At 37.4% G+C, this 25608-nt stretch overlaps 2 protein-coding genes across 8 annotated transcripts in view; both read right to left on the bottom strand.

Moving 5' to 3' along the window:
* LOC106085484 (neuroglian) overlaps positions 1-16712 on the bottom strand; it is a 225563-nt gene extending 208851 nt beyond the window's left edge. For 3 of the 4 annotated variants that reach the window (XR_001220951.2, XM_013249750.2, XM_013249751.2), the window contains exon 1: positions 16616-16712. The gene's annotated coding sequence lies outside the window, so the exon portion shown is untranslated. Of the gene's footprint in view, positions 1-16489; positions 16588-16615 lie in introns of those variants that run through there. The other variant, XM_059368317.1, reaches the window with a different exon arrangement.
* Positions 16713-21836: 5124 nt separating this feature from the next.
* LOC106085489 (broad-complex core protein isoforms 1/2/3/4/5) overlaps positions 21837-25608 on the bottom strand; it is a 154827-nt gene continuing 151055 nt past the window's right edge. For 3 of the 4 annotated variants that reach the window (XM_059366892.1, XM_013249759.2, XM_013249758.2), the window contains one exon: positions 21837-22700. In XM_059366892.1, coding sequence (XP_059222875.1) covers positions 22642-22700 — 59 coding nt within the window. In that variant the 3' untranslated portion in view covers positions 21837-22641. The remainder of the gene's footprint in view (positions 22701-25608) is intronic. The other variant, XM_013249756.2, reaches the window with a different exon arrangement.

The following is a 25608-nucleotide window of genomic DNA, read 5'->3' on the forward strand; positions in this document are numbered from 1 at the left end:
AATAAGCTGTGTATTGCAGGAGCGAAAATATGACATCATTAATAAAGAACAAACATTTTTGGGTGATCAACAAGTATATGTATTTTTATAACACCGAAAATATATATGGTGATAAAACAATTAAGACGAGATAGTAATTTTTAGATTTTATTAAAAAATTTCTTAAACTTGGCAGTTCAAAAAAAAATGGAATTATTAGCCTAAGAATATGTTTTAGAAAAATATATTTAAACATGAAAATAAAATTTTAGAATGTTTTGACAAACTTTTAGTTTACAGGATAAAGCGTCCCCCAAACACTTGGTCCCAAAATTGGTTATCAAATTCGTTTTCTAATCTTAAATACCTTTCATTTGAGCCACATATTGGCATGGTCGAAAAATTTTTACCCTTTGAGGGGTGTTTTCAGAAAGGGGTGATGCCCTAAATACATGGTCCTACATTTGAATAGCAAATGATGCCCTAAATACATGGTCCTACATTTGAATAGCAAATTTGTATTCTATTCCCAAATACCTCTAAATTGAGCCCCATATTGCGATGGTCAGTAAAAAATTTATGTTTGTGGGGTATTTTGGGAAAGGGGTAGAACCCCAAAAATAGGTCCCGAAAGTGGGTATCAATTCTTGCTCTGTCCCCAATACCTTTCATTTAAGCCCCACATTGACATGGTCGGTAAATATGCCCGACTTAGGGGTGTTTTGGGGAGTGGGGTGGTCCCCCAATCACTAAGCTCTGAAAATATATCAGCAACGTGCTCTATTCTCACACTGCGACACGCCGTTCGGACACGGCTATAAAAAGGAGGCCCCTTATCATTAAGCTTAAATTTTGAATCGGACTACACTCATTGATATGTGAGAAGTTTGCCCCTTTTCCTTACTGGAATGTTCATGGGAAAATTAGCAATTTTGCTCTATTCTCATATATTTGAACCCCATATTGCCATTAGCCTCAACATTGGATATCAAATTCGTTATCTAATCTCAAATACCATTCACTTAAATCACTTAAAAAAGTCAAAAGCAAATATGTCTGGTTTTGGGCATGGGCCCTAAAAACTATGAATATCGAGCTCCATAGTCTTGAAGACCCAAATTGTCCTGGTGAGCAAAAACGTCCCACTTGGGGGGTTGTTATGGTGGTGGGACAACCCCTAGACAGTTGGTCCCGAATGTTGATGTCAGATTCATGGTCTACTCCCAAAAACCCTTAATTTGAGCTCCATTTTTCCATAGTAGGGGGTGTTTTTGAGGGATGGGACGGCCACTCAGTGACTTGGGTTTGAAAATACATATCAGATTCTTGTTCTACTCTAAAATACCTCTTATTTGAGCCTTATATTGTAATGGTCAGCAAATACTTCCTATTTGGGTGGTGCTATGGGGGGCCATAGACACCTTTCCCGAACATTGATATCAGATTCGTGCTTTACTTTCAAAGACCTTTCATTTGAGCCCCATATTGCTATGGCCGTAAATTTGTCTTCTTTGGGGATGTTCTCGGGGATGGGCGGCCCCTCAAACACTTGGTCCCACATCTGGATATCAGCTTCGTGCTCTACACTCAAATACCTTTTATTTAAGCCCCATGTTGCCATGGTCAGTAAATAAGTCCTGTTTGGGGGGGGGTGTTTTGAGGAAGGGGTGGACCCCCAGAAACTTTGTCGCAAATTTGGATATCAAATTTGTAATTTATTCACAAATACCTTTCATTTGAGTCCCATATAGCCATGGTCGGTAAATATGTCCGATTTAGGGGTGTTTTGGGGGTTGGGGTGGTCCCCCAAACACTTGGTCCGGCAATTGGATACCAGATACGTTTAGCAATCTTAAATACCTATCATTTGAGTCCCATATTGTGGTGATTGGTGTATATATATATATATTTGCTAGGATGTGGGGTGGGGCGCCCACCCTAGGTACCCCATCCGAAATTTGATACCAAATTTTTGTTTGTAGGTTACTATAAGAGAGGACACAAAATTTTGCTTAAAAACCACACCACCCATCTCAGAGATCTGGCGTTCCTGAAAATTAGGATAAGGGGGAGGGTCCGTTTCCCCTTCAGATACCGAAAAATGTAGTACCCTATTTTCACCACGGGATCATTATGCACCATCGGTGAAAATTTCAAGAAAATCGGTTCAGCCGTTTCTGAGTCTAGGAACATACAAAAACAAACAAACACAAATTGATTTTTATATATAAAAGATGTGGCGCAGAGAAATGTGGTCTACATAGCAGTCATACGGCTGTAGAACAAGGCCGCAGAAGCCGATGGTTTGCCAGCTGATCTAATCGACTGACAACAACCACCTCTGTGGAATCTGTAGAAACTCCTTAAAATGTTATTTTCATCAAAATTATTAAAAAAAAACATTTTAATTTTTATTGAAATAATGAACAATTATTTTCATGTTTTTCCAAGAAAATTTCTCGAGCATTTCATTTTTATAAGAACACCTTGCAAAATATTTATCATTTATTTTATAATTTTTTTTTTATTATAATTATTTTTTTTTGCTTTTCATGTTCCTCTATGTAGTTTTTATTAAAGTCTTATTTAATAGAAAGTGATTTCACTTTTTAAATTAATCCCTAAAAATTTCAAGAATTTAAAAACTTTGTAGCTTATATTGTATACTACTTAAAATAGATTTCAAATTAATTAATTAGCGACTGAGAAAACAAAATAATGATGTGGATGAAAAAACTATTTTTAGCTATGAAAAACAAGAATGATAGCGGAAAATTGAAAAAAAAATGAAAACAATAACAAGCAACGCACAACTAACGATTTTAGACCATATGCCAAAAAACACTTTCAAAATTAAAATGTTTTATTAGAGAATGTTTTATGTTCCCATATGGGGGGCAGTGGCGTCGGTTTAGTCTGTAGTTTTTTACGAAAAAAAAGCTGACGTCATTATTTATGGTGGTGGGGACGACAATGGTGATGATGGTAGTGATGTGTGTGAGTGGAGACTTGAACTACCACTACGGAACATATGGCCACATATGTATGTGTGTAGGTATGTGATATAAAGATCACATTTTTAATGATATGACGAGGCACTGGAATAAATGTAGGGAAAAACACAGTTTAGGTAAATTCAAACTGTGTGCCACAAAATTACTACCCTTGCAAATGTAAAGACAAAATTTGTTTTGTTGTTGCCGTTTGAGTTTGTAACCACGTTCTGATGGTCAGTGAAAAAACGCCAGCCTTGCACTACGACGAGTGATTTACACTAATTTTGTATCACTCCCACTTACTTTTTCATAACAAATGGTCAAACCAATAAACAAAATGGGAGCTATATCTAATTCTGAACTAATTTTGATGGACCTCGGCATCAAGTTTCCAGCAAAGCAAATATGTTCAAAAAGTAATAACTGCGATTGACAAATGACAACATATTGCAAATTACCCATAATCTGACGAACATTTATATGGGAACTACAACTTAATCTGAATCGATTTTGAACAAACTTCTTAGATATTGTTGTAGGCACCGAGGAAAGCTTTGTGCACAATTTTGGCAAGATTCGTCAATAAATGCGCTTGCATTGGCTTTAGAAGTGAAAATCGGGCGATATACATAAATGGCAAATTTGCCCATGAAGGAACAGGAACAAATTTCTCATATATCAATGAATGCAGTCCGATTCAAGTCTATCAAAATCTTGACCGATTTCTTTGAGGTTAGGTTAGGTTGAAAAGAGGGTGCAGATATCAATCCGCCCCATGCCACTATGGACATACACCTAAGCCAGTAATCGGTTTGTTGTGCGCTCTAAAAACTATAAAGTAACCTCTAAAAAGAAAATTTTAAGTTAGGAATTCCGTGCTACTTACAACATCCTTAATTGTTTTCAATACCACTCCCCTAAATTGGTTCATGCCTGGTATTGTGTCTCCACCTTAGTGCCGGTATCCGGGCAATGACAAAAAAAATGCTCCAACGTCTCATCATCTTTCCCGCATGCCCTACACATGCTATCACTTGCCGCACCCATTTTACATAAGTGAGTTCGTAGTCCTATGTGTCCCCTTATGATACCAATAGCTATACTGAATGACAGAGAAGGCGTTATCGCCTTCTTACACTGCATGACTGTTCGCCACCTTACCGTCCTGGTTGTTATTGGCCTTATGGCAATTTTATTGTTGGTAAAGTTGTTTACACTGGACGTCCTCGCTTTAACACCACACCACTTCACGCATTCCGTGATCGCACGGATCTCCGCCTGCAGGCGGTCCCTGGGTTTCCAATGTAGACCCCAAGGTTCACTCTGTCCTCCGTGTAACATGATGGCAATACCAGGGTTCCGTCAATCCAAGACTGTACCGATGGCAGCAGTGCCTCGCACTCGACATCAAGGTTCATCTCAGGTATCCGATCGGAAACCTCTTCCCTTCCTTCCAGGTTTCTTATCGTCGCCTCGATTATATCGCGATGGTATGTGCTGCTCCCATCCTCAATCCACTCTCCCATCGCCTTAAGTCTTATAGCCGCAGTGGCTGCCTCACACGTAATCTGTATGTCAATGGGTCGGATATCTAGAATAGTTCCCAGTGCCCTAGTGGGCGTGGTCCTCATCGCTCCGCCTATGCCAAGACGACATGTTCTCTCCTGTAGAGCCGGTGGACTATCCTCGGATTCACGCCCCATTTCGAGCCTACGGCTCGTCTACATAGTGCCCAACATATGTGAGCCTTCTCAGTACTCTCCTGAATGTGACACCGACCAATTCAGATTCCTGTCCAAGATCACACCTAAGTATTTGACCTTGTCAGATATCGAAATCTTCTTACTGAGGAAACGTGGTGCATTAAATTGGCCCACCTTCGTCTTCGTCGTGAACAGGCATATTTCTTCTCTGGGTAAACATTGAGACATGTGGATCTAGCCCAGTCATTATTTGAATTCTTAAAGACAAGTTAATTTGATAAAAGTTTAATGAAGTATATGCTACAGTACCATACGCCTTTTTTAAGTTAAGTTCTCCGTCTTACTAGGTCTTCCTTTAGTTAAGTTAAGTTTGGGCACCCCGTTCTACCTTATTTCTACCAAATTTTTATACCATCCTCTTACACGTGTATGTTGTTTTTGTTTCTTTTTAATTTTTTGCTTAAAATTTTCTGTCATTTAGTAACGGCGAATAAGAGACAGAACAAAATAAAGCCACAAAACCACCAAATTGTAGGTGTCAGCATTTGTGTGAGTAAACATACGTATGGGTGTATATGTATAACTATATCTGATAGTCTTTTATACCTTCACAAACTTTTTGTGCTAATTTTGGGAAGAGAAACGAAAAAAAAACAAACATTTTCAAAAAAAACCAACGCTTCAACGTGTTTAGTGACGAGGGAGCCATGTGTATGAGAACATAACTCCCTTCATGTTACCTCTTACCCCACCTATCAGAAAAAAAAGCGAAAAAGCTTCCAAAAAGAATGAATGAACCAAACCAAACCAAACGAAAAGAAACGAAACGAAAAAACGGCATGGACATTAGCAACAAACAACAACAACAATAAATTCCTCCATCATTTTCTTGTTTTTTCTTTGGTTTGTATGCGACTGTGTGTTCCCACACCAAAGTTCATCATTTGTATGAGTAGAGCACTCTTGAACCATGCTTCGGGCTTAATATTTACTACTCTCCAACATTAGATGTTGACAGATGTTTTTGCTCATCATCATTATCATCTCATTCGTAATGATTATAATGGCGTCTATAAGTAGTGTGTTTGTGTATGTGAGTTAAGTTGCTTGACTTGACTGACTGACTACGTATGATGGTTGTGGGGCAGGGGGGCAGTTAAAGGGGATAACTCATTATACTACTCTTTTATAAAAGTTTCTGCATTTTTATATTAGAAATTCAACTCACGCTCTTTCTCTATTGCTCTTTATGTCTTTTTCATACATCAAGTTATGATGACGACGCCTGCCCCACCTTAACGCTAATTGAGTTTGATTTACTTGATACAAAGATACACTCACAAAATCTCATAGATATTTTCTCTTGCTCTTGGAAGAGAAAATAAATGCATTGTGTGTAATGAAAACTTCAACTCATGAGATTGTGATACATTGGTAACAGTATTACAGTATTGCCAATTTTATGTATGACTGTTAAAAAAAATAAATAAATAAAAGAAAAGAAAACGAAATAAAATTAGAAGAAAATAAAACAAAATAAGATAAAATAAAATAGAATAAAATTGAAATTATACCGTATATCTGGAATATTTTTGAGAATATATTTGAGACAATCAAATTTGTTTTTATTGGTGAAGTACTAATTTTTATACCCATTGAGATATATTTCTCTCCACTGCCAAATGTTAGTCGTGAAGTTTTCTCCTCTTTATATAAAAGTCACATCGTCTATGGTAAAACTTTTGGGAACGTCGTCCGTGATAAAGATTCATTCAAAGATTAAGCCAAAAATATTACGTTTACAGTAAAAGACAATTTGTTACACGAAAAAATGATTCGTTTGCATTCGTTTCAACCACCCAGAAAAGAGAGAGACACATAGAGAGACCCATTGAAAAATATACGGATCAACGCAGTATGTATTTAATATTCCATTTCGTTTTATATGTATTTCTATCCGTGTTAATTTGTGAACAAAGTAGAAATTGCAATTTTTTTCGGAACATTGTCAAATATGAGACAGACAATTTTTTAGCCTAAGGCCGAAAACCAAAGAAACTGGGAGATATGGATCCCATATATATGTTCGCCCGATTTAGACTAGTATTGCAAAAATGTGGAAGGAGTCTATTATGAGCCTCCATACTGGTAAATTTCATCGAAATCGGTTCAGATCTAGATCAGCGATGACCAAAATGAAATTGTTACCTCCCTTCTACAGCCTATTATCCTCACGAAATTAGGCACATAGCATTCCTTATGATATTGAATATTCTACAGGATCTACGCTTAAAGGGCCGAAGTTATAAAGATGTCAAATCAGGAGGTCAGTTCATATAGGGGCTATATCAGGTTATACATCGATTTGGACTGTACTTGGCCGGGATGTTCGAAATCATAACAGAACGCTAAAATTAAAAAATTTCACCCAAAATAGATAACAACTACGGCTTCCAGGGGATCAAGAGGTCAAATTGAGAGACCTGTTCCTATGGGAGCTATATCACTTGATTATATACCAATTTAATCTATACTTAGCACGATTGTTGAAAGCCGTAATAGAAATGTCAGCCCATTCGGAAAACAATTGGGTCTTTTAGGAACTAAAAGATTCAACCCGAAGGACCACTTTATATGGGAGCTATATCCAAATCTGAACCGATGTGGCCCAGTTACAATCCCCAAAGCCCTACATCAATAGGAAGGTTAATTTAGGTCTATGCGGCAGTCTGCCATCAGACTCACTCAGACGTTTTCGTTCATTGTAATACCACAAGAACAGGAGAAGGAAGGTGCCTTCTAGTTCCCATCGTTGAAACGTCAAAATCACTTAATAAATCCCTACAATATGCGAATGTTTACATCCGCTAAATCAGACAAGTTCTCAAAGGAATGAGAACCTAAAGTAAAACTCCTTCTAATTGCCAGCAGATGTTCTAAAATCTCTTCCTCCTCGACGTCCTTTTAACTGCTCGACGTGCTTATAACAGAACATTTGTTCCATTATCCGAACGTAGAATAGCAATCTAAATGCCTCGATCTTCCCCGCTCCTTTTACAATCTCAGAAACTAAGTTTCGAGGTGTCTCCCACCACTAGACCGGGCTCTTGGTCGTCTCGATTGAGGGTACCACCGACGTCCACACAACATCTGCAAAAGTCGTTACTTGCAACCTTTAGTCTGTCAGCACGTCATTGTCATTGTATCCTATCATGACGGACATAATGACTAAGAAGTCTGTTCCAGATTAGGCCACATTGTTTTGGAATGTTGACAACAAAACCCGGGTGAATATAATGCGCCTACCAACGCACATGACCGAGTCAGCATGAGTACCTATTTAATCCAACATTGTTTGGACATGATTTCAATATTTGTTATGAGCCGAGCACCATCTAAAACTCCTTTCGATCTATGGGTCATGGCACCCGGTAGATTACATGCAACTCCACACCGATCATCGAAATGCCATTACTGCGATTTTAGGTACAAAGCATAGCAACCACGTTGCTTCCAACTGGGTCATCACCATCATGGTTAGGCTTGTACCAAAGTTTAAGGGGCTCTTTACTCCCGATGTACCAGATTAAGGACTCTGTTCCGACCACGCAGTTCAACTACTTTCAGTTGAACTCTTACCAATTCCGGACTGGTCACCTAGTGGGATGATGCAAGCACCAATCCGTAGCAACTCGTCATTCAGAAACCATCAGAAATCGGTTGGCATAGCCCAAAATGAGCCGGCACAAGACTGAGCCAAAACATGAATGCCACAGAAACATTCACACAACACGGTTTACATTCTGCTTTTCGCAAGGAATAGAAGCGACACAATGTAAAACACATTCAAACGATCAGAACTTCTACACTCACACCCACTCGACAAGCTCCGAAGACTTCAACGATACAGTAGCCTTCAACTCTCTCCACTCATCCATCCTCCGTCTCGTCGCTTTAACCGTCCATCACCACCTACCCATCCATTACCTTCATACCATCCATCCTAGTCTTCCCTTCTACTCCGACTGATAAACCAGAACTTTCTTTCAACCAACATGTAAACAGCACTGTCGTATCCAGGAGATCCTTAACAATTTAAGGAAATCTCAAAACAAGACTTCAAACCGTGGTGAAGAGATTTTATATACTTTTCACCAAATGGTCCCCCGGGGTGGGGACTATTGTACCTCCTAATGAAAAGAACTACTTCTGTCATGCACGGATTTACTCCTAGACCACTTTCGGTAGCCCACTCCGCCGTCGCACGTATCTTTAAGAGTCCTGCTAAGTACATCAGTAGGAAGCATCTATACAAAATTTCGAGCGGCTAACTTTACGCGTTCGAACCCTATTGTGATTTCGACAGACGGACGGACGGACATGGCTAGATCGACTCGGAATCTCGAGACGATTAAGAATATATGTAAATATATACTTGATGGGCTGGCAGATCAATATGTCGAGGTGTTACAAACGGAATGACTAGATTAGTATACCCCCTACCCTATAGTGGTGGGTATAAAAATGTAATTAATTGAGAGTTACAATTTTATTTCTGAATTTAGAAAACCTCACATTTTTAAAACAAAAATAGTCTGTAATTATTTTCTTTTCCTGCTTATGGCAACTCTCTGTGGGACAGCATCAAACTCTACCTAATGTTATGTTGTTGTAGGTAGAACAACAAATACTAACATGGATGGAAAACCTGTTCGTCTTTTCTAAAAATCATACCTAACGTTCCTCGCATTTTCCCTATTTCCTTCTTTGCGAAATTGTGTTGTCATTTTTGTTTTGATGGCCACATTTCCAGCTCATTTGGTTTATTGCTTTACGATGAGTTAAAACAGACAGAAACAAAGCAGAAGGAAAACAAAAAGGAAGTAATTGGCGGTAGCCGCCAGTGTACCACGAGTACCCTGCAAACATTTTTCATTATTTTGAAAGAGCGTTCGTCCCCATCATAAATTGTTCTTCCGAATGAGTCGCGAAACACTCTTCTGGGATATCATTAAACAATCCTTTCGCGATGATTCTTTAGAGACATGAAACTCTCTTATAGGATATCATTGGACAATCCATTGTGTCTGTGGAAGATTTAGCAACTCTTCGCGACGACTGATACGTAACTCATTGCGCTATAATCGCCCAGAAGATTTGTTTACAAATCGCCTTAGTTAACTTTTGGCGATTGCTTTTATTTTTATACGTGGTGCGTTTAGGTCTTGTGTTGAATAATGATGTTCGATGTTTTGTTTTGAGTCGACTTGGCTTATTTGACGATTGGTACTTAGTATGACGAACATGACGAGTATTTTTTTTTACTTTTTTCGGAGTTGCTAAGTTTTTTATGAGCAAACTAATGCATTTTTAGATCTTCCAAGCCAATGACGAGCAGCTCTAACAGAATAATATATAATAAATATTACACAACACTTTCAGCACGGAATAGCTGTGAGCACCACATAGGCTGGAACATTGAGGTCCGTCCGGTGTTATGTGAGGCCACGAGAAGCTTAGCAGCGAGCTACCGGGCGCGTCCACAGGTTGCGGATAGTGGAATGCTCCATACGGAGTAGCTGCAACGGCAGTCGCGGACACTCAGCGGTATCGAGCGAAGAGTTTCAGTGAGAGGCCGGGCGGCACCAGCTCTTGCACAAATACTGAGTGCCTATGATGCTCGATATGACAAGGCGGGTTATTGGCGCCTATATATAACCAGCGATCGGTCCTTTGGACCGGAACAAGCTTGCTTATTTACAGCAGCATGGCGAGGATCGCTACCTCCACATGCAAATGTGGTTAAAACAACAACAACATTACAAAGCACTTTTTCTTTTCTCGTCCAGGCGAATAATGCCTAAGAGGAGTATTTTATTAATCTTCCAAAACGCTAATTTTTTACTCGTCCACACGATAATTGCTAGATTCTTAGATCTTCCAAGAATCTTCTGGCTTTCTCATAACCTTCATCTGGGAGATTCGCGGAAGAATGTTTGGCGAAAAAAAATGTTTGCAGGGTACATGGGTATGTAAGGAGATGTAAGTATGTATGTATGTACGTACGAATGGAAGTGCAAAAATGTATATTCTTCTATTGCTCTCTTTTGTAACGTGATGTGTAATCTCTATGGCAGTGTGTGTGTGTGTGAATCTCTGCGTTTGGTGTGCAAGAAAACAAACCACTTTAAGGCAACAACAACAACAACAACTTGTTTTTCTGCTTTTCCCTTTTTCACTTCACTTTACTTTTGTTGTTGTTGTTGCCTACGTTATCTGCTCTTACACCTCATCACACACCACCACCTGTCAGAGTTTTTCCCAATAAATACTGGCATTTTGTATGCCACACTGAATTTTTTGTGTTTTGTATAGGTATGTATGTGTGTGTATATGTTTGTTTGCTAGAGGATTTGTATAATGTATGTGCCATTTTTTTGCGGGATTTATTTAAAATGGAAATTAAGATTTATGTCAGTATAAATTATTTTAGATCGGCTCAAATAAGTAAGTTATTTGTATTTATGCAAAACTTTTATTAATTCAAGTCCTGAAGTGAGTTGCAGTGATCACTTCTTACAAGAGAAAACATCTTTGTAAGAATTGATTTTATTTTCTATATTAAAAAGCGCCATTAATCTTAAAATATACACCGTTCATCATATCAACATGGTATCATTTATGAAGGTCAGTGTTTAGCTGTGTAGTTAAGTCTTCGCTTTTAATCTCTGATTAAGACTTTACCAAATTTGCTGTTTCTCAGTTTGCGCGCTTTGTTCGGTTGTTCCGTATATTGAGAACCCAACACAGGGTCTGATACTAACGAACCCACAATTTTAGGTACTTTTGCTCTGAAACCCACATTTTTGTTCCAATCTGTCTAAAATTTTGCAAACGAAAGTATATTCCATGGACGAAACGACCAATATTTTATAGTAGCTCCCATATAAGGGTACATTTCACAAATAGAGAATTTTACACGGAATTTAGCGAAGTCTAGATGGAATTAAGAATACATAGACTTCGCTTTGGAGTAGATGGTCTTCTTTCATGTTTAATGGTGACAACAACAACAACAATTCGCAAGATCGACTTTTTCAAAAAATGGTCTTTGTTAATGCATTATATAGGATAGAAGAGATAATTTTGTGTTTCTTTTTGATTTATAGAGGAAGTGATAGAAAATAAATGTTCTTTACTCATATGTGCAATGAAATGGGATGTTCTATTTGGGATATAACATTCAGAAAAAAACTAGTGAGTCGGCTTGGGTATAAAGATCATTTCAAGCTTTAATTCAAATAAAACAAGTAAAAAGGCGTTAAGTTCAGCCGGGCCGAACTTTGGATACCCACCACCTCGCGTATATATGTAAACGACCTTATACCATAATCCGATGAAAAATGCATAATTTATGCCCCCATAGCAGATTTACAGAAATTTGGTACAAGTCCACATTCGACAGGGATATTGCAGAACAATATAATGGTCTTTTTGGTAGCCATATCCAAATATAGACCGATCTGAATCGTATACGACACGGATGGCGAAAAGCCTAACATAACTCACTGTGTCAAATTTCGCCGAAATCGGACAATAAGTGCGCCTTTTATAGGCCCAAAACCTTAAATCGAGAGATCGATCTATTGGGTTGTCCAAAACGTAATTGCGGATTTTTTAAAAGAAAGTAAATGCATTTTTAATAAAACTTAGAATGAACTTTAATCAAATATACTTTTTCACACTTTTTTTTTTCTAAAGCAAGCTTAAAGAACAAGCTGATAACTGACAGAAGAAAGAATGCAATTACAGAGTCACAAGCTGTGAAAAAATTTTTCAACGCCGACTATATGAAAAATCCGCAATTACTTTTTGGACAACCCAATATATGGCAGCTAATCCAAATCTGGAGCGATGTGAACCAAATTAAAGAAGAATGTTTAAGGGCCTAACACAACCCTCTGTCCCAAATTTCGGCGAAATCGGACAATAAATTCTACTGTTATGGACCCAAGACCGAAAATTGAAAGATGGGTCTATACGGTAGCTGTATCCAAATTTGGACTGATCTGTGGCATATTGCAGAGAGGTGTCGAGGGACCTAAAAAACAAACTGTCCTAAATTTCGGCAAAATCGGACAATAAATGCGCCTTTTATGGGCCCAAAACCTTAAATCGAGAGATCGGTCTATATGGCAGCTATATCCAAATCTGAACCGATCTGGGACAAATTGAATAAGGATGTCGACAGGCCTAACACAACACTCTGTGTCAAATAAATGTGGCTTTCGTGGGCCTAAGACCCTAAATCGGCGGATCGGTCTATATGGGGGCTATATCAAGACATAGTCCGATATAGCCCATCTTCGGACTTATCCCGCCTATAGACAAAGAAAGAACCTGTGAAAAGTCTCAGCTCAATATCTTCATTTTTAAATAGTGTAGCGTGATTTCAACAGACTGGCAGACAGACGGTCGGACATTTTTGATTAGACTTTTGCGCTGATCAAGAATATATATACTTTATAGGGTGGGAAATGGATATTTCGATGTGTTGCAAACGGAACGACAAAATGAAAATGCCCCCATCCTTGGGTGGTGGGTATAAAAAGGGGAAAAACAAGCGGGAATTTGAAACTTTTGAAAGTTAGTAATAAAAAATTAGCCATATTGGCTTTAAGAAAGCTGGGTGGTTTGAAAATGCGCTAAATTTCTGTATGAAACTTTTCTTAATACTTCCCCTTTATGAAAATACAAGGAAAGGAACGAAATGAAAGAGTTTGACTTGAATTATATGTGGTTTCAACAAGACGGTGCCACATGCCACGCAGAACGCTTAAAAATGGACCTATTGAGGGGCGAGTTCGGTGAACATTTTATTTCACGTTCGGGACCGGTAAATTGGCCACCTAGATCGTGCGATTTAAAGCCTTTAGACTTTTTTTGTCGAGTTAAATTAAAGCTCATGTCTATACAGACAAGCCCGCTCAACATTGAAGCATTTATTCGTGAAATACCGAATTATTGCCAAAATTGGACTAAGCGGACAGCATTTACATGAAATAATCTTCAAACATTAAATTATATGGACCGTACCAAGGATTCAAATAAACATTTTATGAATTTTTCTGATTTTAATGCATGTTTTTTTTAACTTTCTTTTTGGCTCCTAAAAAATCACCCTTTATGAGTAAATCACCAAATTCATAATTTTTTTTTTGTGATGTTAAAAATTGTCTTTAATCTACTTTAAGGGAATTAAGAGATTTGAAAACACTTTCGAAAAAAAAAATTGTTATTACTTTGCTTCCGAAATCTTTGATTTGACACCCATATTGACCTGAAATTTTTCAATCAATTCAACATTTTCCTGCACAAGCTGTCAACACTAATTGCAAATTAAATTTGTCCACGAATATTCCATTAAAAAACATAGGGCAAACTTCTTACACATTTATGAGTGCTGTCGGATTTAAGTTTAAACTCAATGATAAGGAAACACCTTCTAATAGCCAAGTACGAACGGCATGTCGACACTTCTATGACAAGAAGTTTTTATATGGCTTAATACAGGACAAATGTATCCAACATTAGGTTCAGATAAGACCTCTGTTCTCGCATGGATACGAACCCAGGCATCCAGCGTCAGAGGCAGACATGTTTTCCACTGCACCACGGTGAGCACCAACACTGGAAGTAAAAACTGTAAAGACTATGAAGGTGTGTACAGGCGTTGTATCGGCGTTTTCAATGTTTACATCAAGAAGTACCTAACAAGAGGGGAAGTTCCCACCTCTGGACATTACTGTAACTATTTCGGTTTACGTTTTCTCGTTATCTTTTCATTTTTGAATTAAGATGTCTTCGGCAAAAAAAAATCCAAAGAGTTCATCTTAATATTAATCGCAATAACCTCATAAAGTAAAACTTGTGGAAAAATCATTGTTTTAATTCAACTGTATAGATAAACTATAAATTCTGTCTGAGAATTAAATAGATCGTAAATCATAAACTCACCTTTAATAAGAGTTTTAAACTCTCCGCGTGCTTAGGACTATGACAAAATATAAATCCACAAATATATTTTTCTATGGTTCACCACAAGCATCCATAACATTCCATATCTCTTCAATGTTTGTCAATTTTTGGCACCACAGAATTACGACAGATGAACGCACACACACACACACACGCAGCCAACAAAAAAAAATGACATCACAAACCAGAGCGGCGTTTGTAAAAGACAAACTCGACACAATAATCCAACAACAACACAACAAAAAACCACTCACAACATCAACAGAGAAATGAGATGGATGGGCAAATTCTTGCAGAAGGAGAGTCAGGGGGAGAGCGGAGCGTGCGCAATTTGCGAACCAAACAAGAACAATAAATGAAAATTAACTCAAAATGTTTGCCAGAGTTGTAGAATGGAACAGAAGGAGAGTCATCATTCAATTTAACAACAATTAACACCTTTTTGTTTAAACAATTAAAAAAAATCTATTAGTAAAAAAGAAAATATTTTTAATTAACAAACTAAACCCGAAACACACCGCCTTAAGGGAGAATGGAGCCAATAAGGCAGCTGGGCGCTTTCAATCCAAACACACACAGATAGAACACCTCAATGAGTGTATATGTGTGTGCGGAGAGTTTATTTGTCAAACAGAGAAAAAATTAAGAAGAGACAGGCCCAAGCCACACTCAGGTGAGAAACTTAAAATCAGGGTGAAGGGAAGGGGAGATACTATCTGTGAAATAAGAGAGAACTAAGTCTGTTAGTCTGCCAGTTTGTTGCCCAGCCACTCTGTGGTGTTTTTGGAGAGTATAATTTCTGAGTTGAATTTCGCCAACAACAATAACAACGTTGCTATGTTTTCTTCTTCTTGCTATTCTGCTGTTAGTGGGCTTTTATTTTCAGTGGAATTATATTCTTTTTTTCTTATTAATTTCAATCTAAATTTTTTTCGGTTGAGCTTAGGATACGAGTTTTTTGTGTGTTTGCTGCTATAAACTTTGTTTTTGTTTTATATTTTTTTTACTTTGCGCTTCAATAAATGATGACGATATCTTTGAGGTGTTGTTCGCTTGTTGTTGCTGTTATTGCTACGCTGTGGCTTAGGCTGACAATGGTGATGTTGATGATTTTGTGCTGTTGTTGTAGTAGTAGTAGTAGTTTGTGTTGTTGTTATTATTGCTAGCTTGTTGTTGGTTTGTTTGTGAGGTAAAGTCGTTGGTCGTCGTTGTTGTAATCGTAGTAGCATTGAAAGAGGTGAAACAAGAGTACAGCCACTGGCGAGTTTAGTTGTTTTTTAACATTCTGGTTTGTTTTTTTTTTTGTTGAATTGTTATTAAAAAGCTGGGTTATTTGTTTAATTAAACTCTCGACAATTTTTTATTGTTAAAAATTTTCCTTTCTACACGTTTTTCCATTCAAACAATTTCTCTATCAACTTGTTTTCATTTCATGCGTTTGCATTTTTTTTTTTGATTTTATGACTGCTGGCTACACTGATGATGCTACTACTTTCAACAGCTTTAGATTCTTTTAATTTATTAAACAAATTTTGGGTGCGGCAGCATAGTGGCTGCTTCTACGTTTTGAAATCCAAAATCCACTCAACAATGAAATGAGGAACGATTGCGTTAACGATTCATTAGCTTTAATTAAAACAATTCAATTTTCGTTGATTCTTTAATTTGCCGTTCATAATTCCCGCATAATAAAAGACTGGCCAAAGGAGCCATGCACACACACACAACACACACTGATGCCACTAACGTCATCAATATCAAGTTTTAACTCACTTTTAATCGAGATGAATGAATATCAACCATCACAATTAAACTATCAAAAATTATTTTTAATTTTCATTTGAACACTTGTGTATTTTGTTGTTTATTCATAAATAAATAAAAAAAAATAGAAATTACTTCTTTGTATTCCTTTCGACGGGGCGGGCGGGTAAAAAGGCAAAAAAATTTAAAAGATCTAAACTTTCTTTCAACCTTTCGATTCGACGGGTGACTATTGAATGAATTGAATGAATAGTCCGTGCTGCCGAGCGACTCTTTAAAAAAACGCTGGGTACGACAAATTAGAAAATTAAGAGAAGAGAGATTTTTTATCAAGAGAACTTAAGAGAATAGACTACGAGAGTACTGTGAATTTTAAGAGTACCAATTAAATATACCGTCTGTGAATGTGGCGAATAATTTGTTAAAAGTTAAATTTTATTTTATTTTTCAAAGAAAAGTTAAACCAACCAGATGTGTAATAAGTTACAACTTGTTTTTCCATATTTTTAATTTATTTTATTATTGCTAATTGATAAATTTTTATTTTATAATCATATTCTGCTTAAAAGAAAAGGACAGAAGGATTTGAATTGTTTGTTTAGAATTGAATGGAATGGAGGAATGCAGTAAACGAAGACGAGATTTTTTCAACGTTGGCGACGGTTGAGCAAAATCTTGAACGGCGGCGGCTCGTCGGCTTCGTAAATTCAATTTCTGGATGATTATTATATGTATTTATTTATGTTATGTGTTTTATTTATTTATGTTATATGTATTTGTTTTAGTATGATTATTTCGCCTCAGCCGATTTATTGCTGAGATTCATTGCTCAATATAAGCCGCTGAAAACGCCTGCTGCGCGGCCGAAGCAATAATACATGGCGACGCCGTCGGCTATAATCGGGTTGGCTTCGATCACTGGAGATAAAGTGGAAGAAGTTTAGCAGTTTGCACTACATTTTACAATTTGTGCGGACGCTTGTTTCAAACTCATAATGATGAGGGCGCTGCCAGATGAATTTGAATTCAAAACGAAAAAAATATATGTGTTGGCAATAAAATAATAACTGGTCTTATTAAACAACCTAAAGTAAACTAATGAAACCCCCTTTCCGCTAAAGGTAGATATTAAGATCGTTCATTGTGAAAAGTTTTCACAAAACATTACTTCATTTAATGTAGAATTGCAATAAAAAGATATGTAGGCAACTCTCCCATCATATGTTTTACCACCAGCATTATTTTGGTAAATTGTGTTGTTTGCGTTGTGTTACTACAAAAAAACAAAAGTGGAAGAGCAATATTTGCTAATAATTGTTATTTCGTTGAAAGTATTTCGTTAAAAGTATTTGGGCAGCACTTTTTTCTGACAATTTTTTATTGAAATTATAAAATTTAGTAGTAATTTAATAAAATCGTTTCACAAACTTAATTGCTGACCGCAATGTATATGTTAAACACAGTAAAAATGCCAATCAAAATAAAAACGCGGTCAAAAACGTCACTGTTGTCAAATAAAAACCGCATAAATCGTAGTGGAAACGGGTTTCTGGAGATTGCTCAAATTAAATGGATTTGGGCTCTTGTGGAAACTTGGGTATAAGCCGTTAATATTTATTTTTATTTATTTCGTTAAAGTAAACACCTAATAATTGCCCGTGGTTTAAGCTGAGTATTCTGTTCATCTTTTCAGGCGGAATGCTGTCAAACTCCATAAGAAAAAAAAAACGTCGACGAAATGCTCAAGGAAATTGGGTGAAAAAGTAATACTCTCTTTATAGTGAGGAAAATGGCAGAAAGGAAATTTTAGTGGCAACGCTTGACATCATTGTTGGCATCATATTTGCTTTATTGTTTTATATTTTATTTACACGCGAAAAAAAATTATAAATCCATAAGTGCAGATAAAAAGCGTCTTTTGGTATGAAAATAGAAACAATACAGAACTGTCAAATTACGCTTGCGAAACAATTAAAGATTTCCGCTTCTATTCGTTAGCGAAAACAGCTGATTTTAACGTCGATTATCATTTAAAGTGGCTACAGAATACCAAATTCGTTAACTTTTCTGTTATTTTTCTTTGACTAAACGATTTTCGTTAAAACACTTTACTGAATTCCACTACTGAACTATTGTTCGATATCCACAAACAGGCCATTATAGCACGTTTACATTAATTTATTATTTAGATTTAACTAAATCCAAAAACAAATCCTGCCCATTTACACTACGTTTTTTGGGGGATTTAATTGACATCCACAAGTGTATATGCGTATACATGAATGTACATATCATACACAACCATACACAATTCTTGAAAATAGTTGCCTATTTTGGTACTTTTATCGATTATTCAGCCACGAAATCGGGTATATTTGGGATTAAAAACAAATCCTACATAAATGGAATTTATTTTTGCATAGCAAAGTCTGAAAAAAACAGTATTTAGCACTTAAATCTCAAAAGACCATAAATCCAGATTTAGTTGTCAATGTAAACGTACTTTAAGTTGTCATTCAAATCGTTACAGGGTGACCAGGAATTTTTAATGATTTTTTATCGACGCTTTGTGGTAACGCCGTTAAATTGTTACTAATGGTGTTTGGCTGTGCTGAGAGACATCGTTACCAACAACCATGTAGTTACACCAGTCGATAGTACGGTGCATACCGTTAGCGATGTCACAAACATCAATAACCAACACATGGGGCATTTACACGGCTTAAATATCCACAGAACAAAATGTAAATTTTAAGTTCCCGTTTTCAGTGCGGGAGTATTGAACTACCCATGGCGCTAAAGAATTATATATATGCTCGGTACGAGTTCAATAACTTAATAACGGCTACGAAATTATTTTTAAATATGGAAATTAACGTTTTAGTTATATTGAATTAAAAATACAAATTTCTTTAAGTAGTCCATTCAGTAATACATTTCAGAAAGGTACCATCAACGAGGACATGCTTTAACCGATGTTAAGTAAAGTTCTGGCTTATTTCAAAAATAAGTAAAACCGTGCTAAGTTCAGCCAGGCTGAATCTTGTGAACCTACCACCATGGATTCTGCTAAAATATGGGAGCTATATCTGGTTATAGACCGATTTGGACCGTACTCGACAAGTCATAATAGAGCACTATGTGCAAAATTTCAATCATATCGGACAAAAATTGCGGCTTCCAGGGGCTCAAGAAGTCAAATCAAGAGACCGGCTTATATGGGAGCTATATCAGGTTTTTGACCGTACTTGACACAGTTGTTGGAAGTCGTAACAGAACACTACATGCAAAATTTCGGCGAAATCTTACAAAAATTGCGGCTTCCAGGGACTTAACACAGTTGTTGGAAGTTATAACATAACACTATGTGCAAAATTTCAGCCAAATCGGCTTCCAGGGGCTCAAGAAGTCAAATCGGGAGATCGGTTTATATGAGAGCTATATCAGGTTATAGACCGATATGGACGGCACTTAGCACAGTTATTGGAAATCATAATAGAACTCTATGTACAAAATTTCAGCTAAATCGGATAAAAATTACGGCTTCCAGGGGCTCAAGAAGTCAAATTGGGAAATCGGTTTATATGGGAGCTATATCAGGTTATACACCGATTTGAACCGTACTTGACAGTACAGTTGTTGGAAGTCGTAACAGAACACCACATGCAAAATTTCAGCCAATTCGTACAAAAATTGAGACTTTCCGGGGCTCATAAAGTCAAAACGTAAGATCGGTTTATATGGGAGCTATATCAGGGAGATCGGTTAATATGGGACCTATATCAGTTTATGGACCGATTTGGACCGTACTTAGAATAATTGTTGGAAGTCATAACGGAACACGGCTATCGACTCAGGATGTCGAGACGATCAAGAATATATGTTCTTTATGGGGTACTAGATCTATATTTCGAGGTGTTACAATCGGAATGACTAGATTAATATACCCCCATCCTAACTACACCCGTGTTGTAAGCTGTTTCATTTGTACTCTTGAGTAGTGAGGTTTTATACTCTCCACCATAGGATGGGGGTATACTAATTTCGTCATTCTGTTTGTAACACCTCGAAATATGCGTCATGCCATTTTAAGTCGATCTAGCCCTGATCGACCTAAAGAGTAAAGCTAGCCGCTTGAAATTTTGCACAAATACTTCTTATTAGTGTAGGTCGGTTGGGATTGCTAATGGGGTGTATCGGTCCATGTTTTGATATAGCTGTCATATAAATCGATTTTGGATCTTGAGCCTCTATAGGGCGCAATTCTCGTCCGATTTGGCTGAAATTTTGCACATAGTGTTTTCGTATCACTTCCAACAACTGCTCTTAGTATAATTCAAATCGGTCCATGGTGTGATATAACTGCCATATAAACCGATCTTGCGTCTTGACTTCTTGAACCTCTAGAGGGCGCAATTCTCATCCGATTTAACTGAAATTTTGCACATAGTGTTTTAGTATCACTTTCAACAACTGCGCTAAGTATGGTTGAATTCGGTTGATAAACTGATATGGCTGCCATATAAACCGATCTGGGGTCTTGACTTCTTTGGCTTTTAGAGGACGCAATTCTCGTCCGATTTGACCGAAATTTTGCACGTAGTTTTTTGGTAACACTACCAACAGCTGTGTTATGTATGATTCAAATCGGTTCATAATCTGCTATAGCTGCCATATAAACCGATCAGGGATCTTGACTTCTTGAGCCTCTAGAGAGCGCAATTCTCATCCGATTTGTCTGACATTTTGCACAACGGCTTCTCTTATGACCTTTAACATGTGTGTCTACTATGGTCTGTATCGATCAATAGCTTGATACAGCTCCCTTATAAACCTATCTCCCGATTTTGCTTCTTGAGCCCCTACAAGGCGCAATTCTTATTCGAATGAACTGAAATATTACACAATGACTTCTACAATGTTCAGCTTTCTTTTATGGTCAGAATCGGACTATAACTTGATATAACTCCAATAGCATAACAATTCTTATTCAATATTCTTTCTTTGCCTAAAAAAGAGATACCGCGCATAGAACTCGACAAATGCGATCCTTGGTGGAGGATATATAAGATTCGGCCCGGCCGAACTTTGCACGCTCTTACTTGTTTTTTCCAAAAGGTTAATTTTCTAACTCTTAAGAATTTTTTAGTAATAGTAGATAAACATCATGAACTAACTTGTAGTATGTAATTAACTCATAGTTACGACAAGCATTTTTCTGAGAAATAAAACCAAGCCAAAAAGTATTTTTCCATTTGTATTTTCTTTATGTGTATTTTTTTATTCATTTTATTTCATTTGATGCTTAAAGTTTATCATTGGATTACACTTTATTTTCCAAGATATATTATTTATATATATTTTTTTGGGTAATTACGGGAACCATTGAATTGAAAAACATTTCCTAGATCGAGTAAGATTGTTTTTAAAAAGGTTTTCTAGAGACTTTACAAAAAAAAAATATTGAAAAACAAAAAACAAAATAAAAAATAATCTACGAATAAAAACTTAGTTTGAGAAGCTTAAAAACTATTGCAAATATTTTTGTTTTTGGCAACTAAAAGTGGAAATGTCATGTTACATGAGCGTATATCGTTTTTGATTATAAAAACAAGAAGTCGTCGGACCCTCTTGGGAAATAAAAAAAAAATGGGGAAACTAATAAAACAAAAACTTAAACTAGCCTCACACTAAATTTGTATGTCTTTTTTACTTGTGGGTGGTTTTTCTTCTTTGTTTTGTGGTTGTCATTTTGTAATAAATAAATATATATGTATATTTTTTTATTATTAAATATAATTAATTAAGTTAATGGTTATATAGGCGCAAATACAGATTACGATTTGTCTTAAAACTAGAAAATTTGAATTATTATTGGTAACTATTTAGTGGAAAAGTACGTTTTGTTTTGCTTTGTTTTAAACTAGAAAAGGTTACAATATTTGTATATGTATTTGTATGCTATTTATGTGTGCATGTATGTACAATAGGAAGGTGTTGTGCTACAGGGTCAAAAACATAGGAAGAGGGAGGAGAATAATGCAGAGAACACAAAATCCCCTAAATTTGATGACTTAAATAATTTTTGCCGATTTTATCATTTGCTGCGTTTTTTGTGACAATCTTGTTGCATGGGATCCTTTTGTGCTTGAGGTTGCCTTTCACATTTGTGGTCTGGTCCAGAGTTCGCTCAAATCTTTGGGACGTATTTTACCTATATCTGCAACAAGATAAAAATAATGATTGACAAAATAATGAAAACTAAAAGGATTCGTTGGCGAAAAGCTTTTCTCATATCATGAGGACTTTACAGAAGCTAATGCAGCGTCAGCATAAGTTCGGCCGGGCCGAATCTTATAAACCCTCCACCATAGATTGCATTTGTCGAGTTCTTTTCCCTATATCTTTTTTTGGACAAACAAAGGACAAAAGGAAAGAATTGCTATAATATTGGAGCTATAACAAGTTATGGTCCGAATCGGACCATAATTGAAATGAATATTGAAGACCATATTAGAAGTCATTGTGAAAATTTTCAGCCAATAAGAGTTACAATTGTGCCTTTTAGGGGCTGAAGAAGTAAAATAGAGAGATCGGTTTATATGGGAGCTGTATCAGGCTATAGACCGATTCGATATTTGATATAGAAGTTGATGGTCATGGGAGAAGCCGTTGTACAAAATTTCAGCCAAATCGGATAATAATTACGCACTCTGGAGGCTCAAGAAGTCAAGATCCCAGATCGATTTATATGACAGCTATATCAAACCATGGACCGATTTACGCCACACTTGGCACAGTTATTGGAAGTCATATCAAAACACCTCATGCAAAATTTCTGCCAAATCGGACGAGAATTCCGCCCTCTAGAGGCTCAAGAAGTCAAGACCCCAGATCGGTTTATATGACAGCTATATCAAACCGTGGACCGATTAAAACCATACTTGGCGCAGTTGTTGGAAGTGACACCAAAACACCAAGTGCACAATTTCAGTCAAATCGGACGAGAATTGCGCCCTCTAGAGGCTCAAGAAGTCAAGACCAAAGATCAGTTTATATGGCAGCTATATCAAAACATGGACCGATTTGAAACATACTTAGCACAGTAGTTGGAAGTGATACCAAAACACCATGTGCAAAATTTCAGTCAAATCGGATAAGAATTGCGCCCTCTAGAGGCTCAAGAAATCAAGACCAAAAATCGGTTCATATGGCAGCTATATCAAAACATGGACCGATTTAAACCATAGTTGGCGCAGATGTTGGAAGTGACACCAAAACACCACGTGCAAAATTTCAGTCAAATCGGACGAGAATTGCGCCCTCTACAGGCTCAAGAAGTCAAGACCCAAGATCAGTTTATATGGGAGCTATATCAAAACATGGACCGATTTGAAACATACTTAGCGCAGTAGTTGGAAGTGACACCAAAACACCACGAGCACAATTTCAGTCAAATCGGACGAGAATTGCGCACTCTAGAGGCTCAAGAAATCAAGATTCAAAGTCGATTTATATTGCAGCTATACCAACACATGGACCGATTTGGGCCATTTACAATCCGACCGACAATCCAAACCGACCTACATTAATAAAAAGTATTTGTGCAAAATTTCAAGCGGCTAACTTTACTCCTTCGAAAGTTAGCGTGCTTTCGGCAGACAGACGGACAGACGTGGCTAGTTCGACTTAAAATGACATGACGATCAAGAATATATATACTTTATGGGGTCTCAGACGCATATTTCGAGGAGTTACAAACAGAATGACGAAATTAGTATACCCCCATCCTATGGTGGAGGGTATAACAATAGATATACACAATTTCCTTATCGTACCATCATGTATCTATCTGTGAAAGTCAAACTTTGGACTTTTTTATCGTTTATATCTGCTTTCGGCCAGACTAACCCCCTCGACAACGCATCACTGCCCATGGTCTCGTCACTGCGGAGCCTACAACAATGTCAGAATATAACTCGGCAACCACGGCTAACATCACCACCACCGCCTTCACATCCACACTCACTTCTTTGGCTAACACAACAATCACTGCCCAATAGAGTTGGCAAACTATCGATATTCGCAACATTCGATATTTCCAATAATAAATATCGATAGTACCGATATGTCGACAAGCCTAACATGTCACTGTGTCAAATTTCAGCGAAATCGGATTATAAATGTGCCTGTTATGGGCCCTAAACCTTAAATCGAGAGATCGGTTTATATGGCAGCTATATCGAAATCTGAACCGATCTGGGCCAAATTGAAGAGGGCCAACGAAGGGCCTTACACAACTCACTGTCCCAAATGTCGGCGAAATCTGACAATAAATGTTGTTTTTATGGGCCCAAAATCATATATCGAGACATCGGTCTATATGGCAGCTATATCCAAATCTGGACCGATCTGAGCCAAATTGAAGAAGAATGTTGAAGGGCCTAACACAACTCACTGATCCAAAATTTGGCCAAATCGGACAATAAATGCGCCTTTTATGACCCCAAAACCTTAAATCGAGAGATCGGTTGATATGGCAGCTATATCAAAATCTGAAACGATCTGGGCGCAACAAAACTTACTGTCCCAAATGTCGTCGAAATCGGACCATAAATGTGCCTTTTATGGACACAAAACCTAAAATCGGCTAATCGGTCTATATGGCAGCTATATCCAAATCTGGACCTATCTAGGCCATATTGCAGAAAGACATAAATGGGTTACAATCTGACCATAATCGTCTGGTTCTAGGGGACTTTAATGCGCAGCACACTTCATGGCATTCTCCCCTAGGTAACGACCAGCGAGGCATAGCTTTGGCAGAGCATATTGAAAGCTCCATGTTTTGCACGGTGAATTAGGATGCCCCCACTAGGATTACAAGGAGGTGCAGCAGCTCGCCAGACACTTCCAATGCATCCCCTGTTCACCTGAGTGACGTATCCTGGCAAGCAGTAATCTCTTTGGGGTCGGACCACCTACCCATAATTCTCACCATCGACCGACCACCCGACTTCATAACCTCTGAGCGCCGTACGTTTATCAATCAGAAGAAGACCAATTGGGCTGGCTTCAGAGAGTATACCAACCGCCGCTTAAGTGAACTGCCACCCCCCCCTTCGGAT

Source organism: Stomoxys calcitrans, chromosome 4, assembly GCF_963082655.1.
Source record: "Stomoxys calcitrans chromosome 4, idStoCalc2.1, whole genome shotgun sequence".
Lineage (NCBI taxonomy): Eukaryota > Metazoa > Arthropoda > Insecta > Diptera > Muscidae > Stomoxys > Stomoxys calcitrans.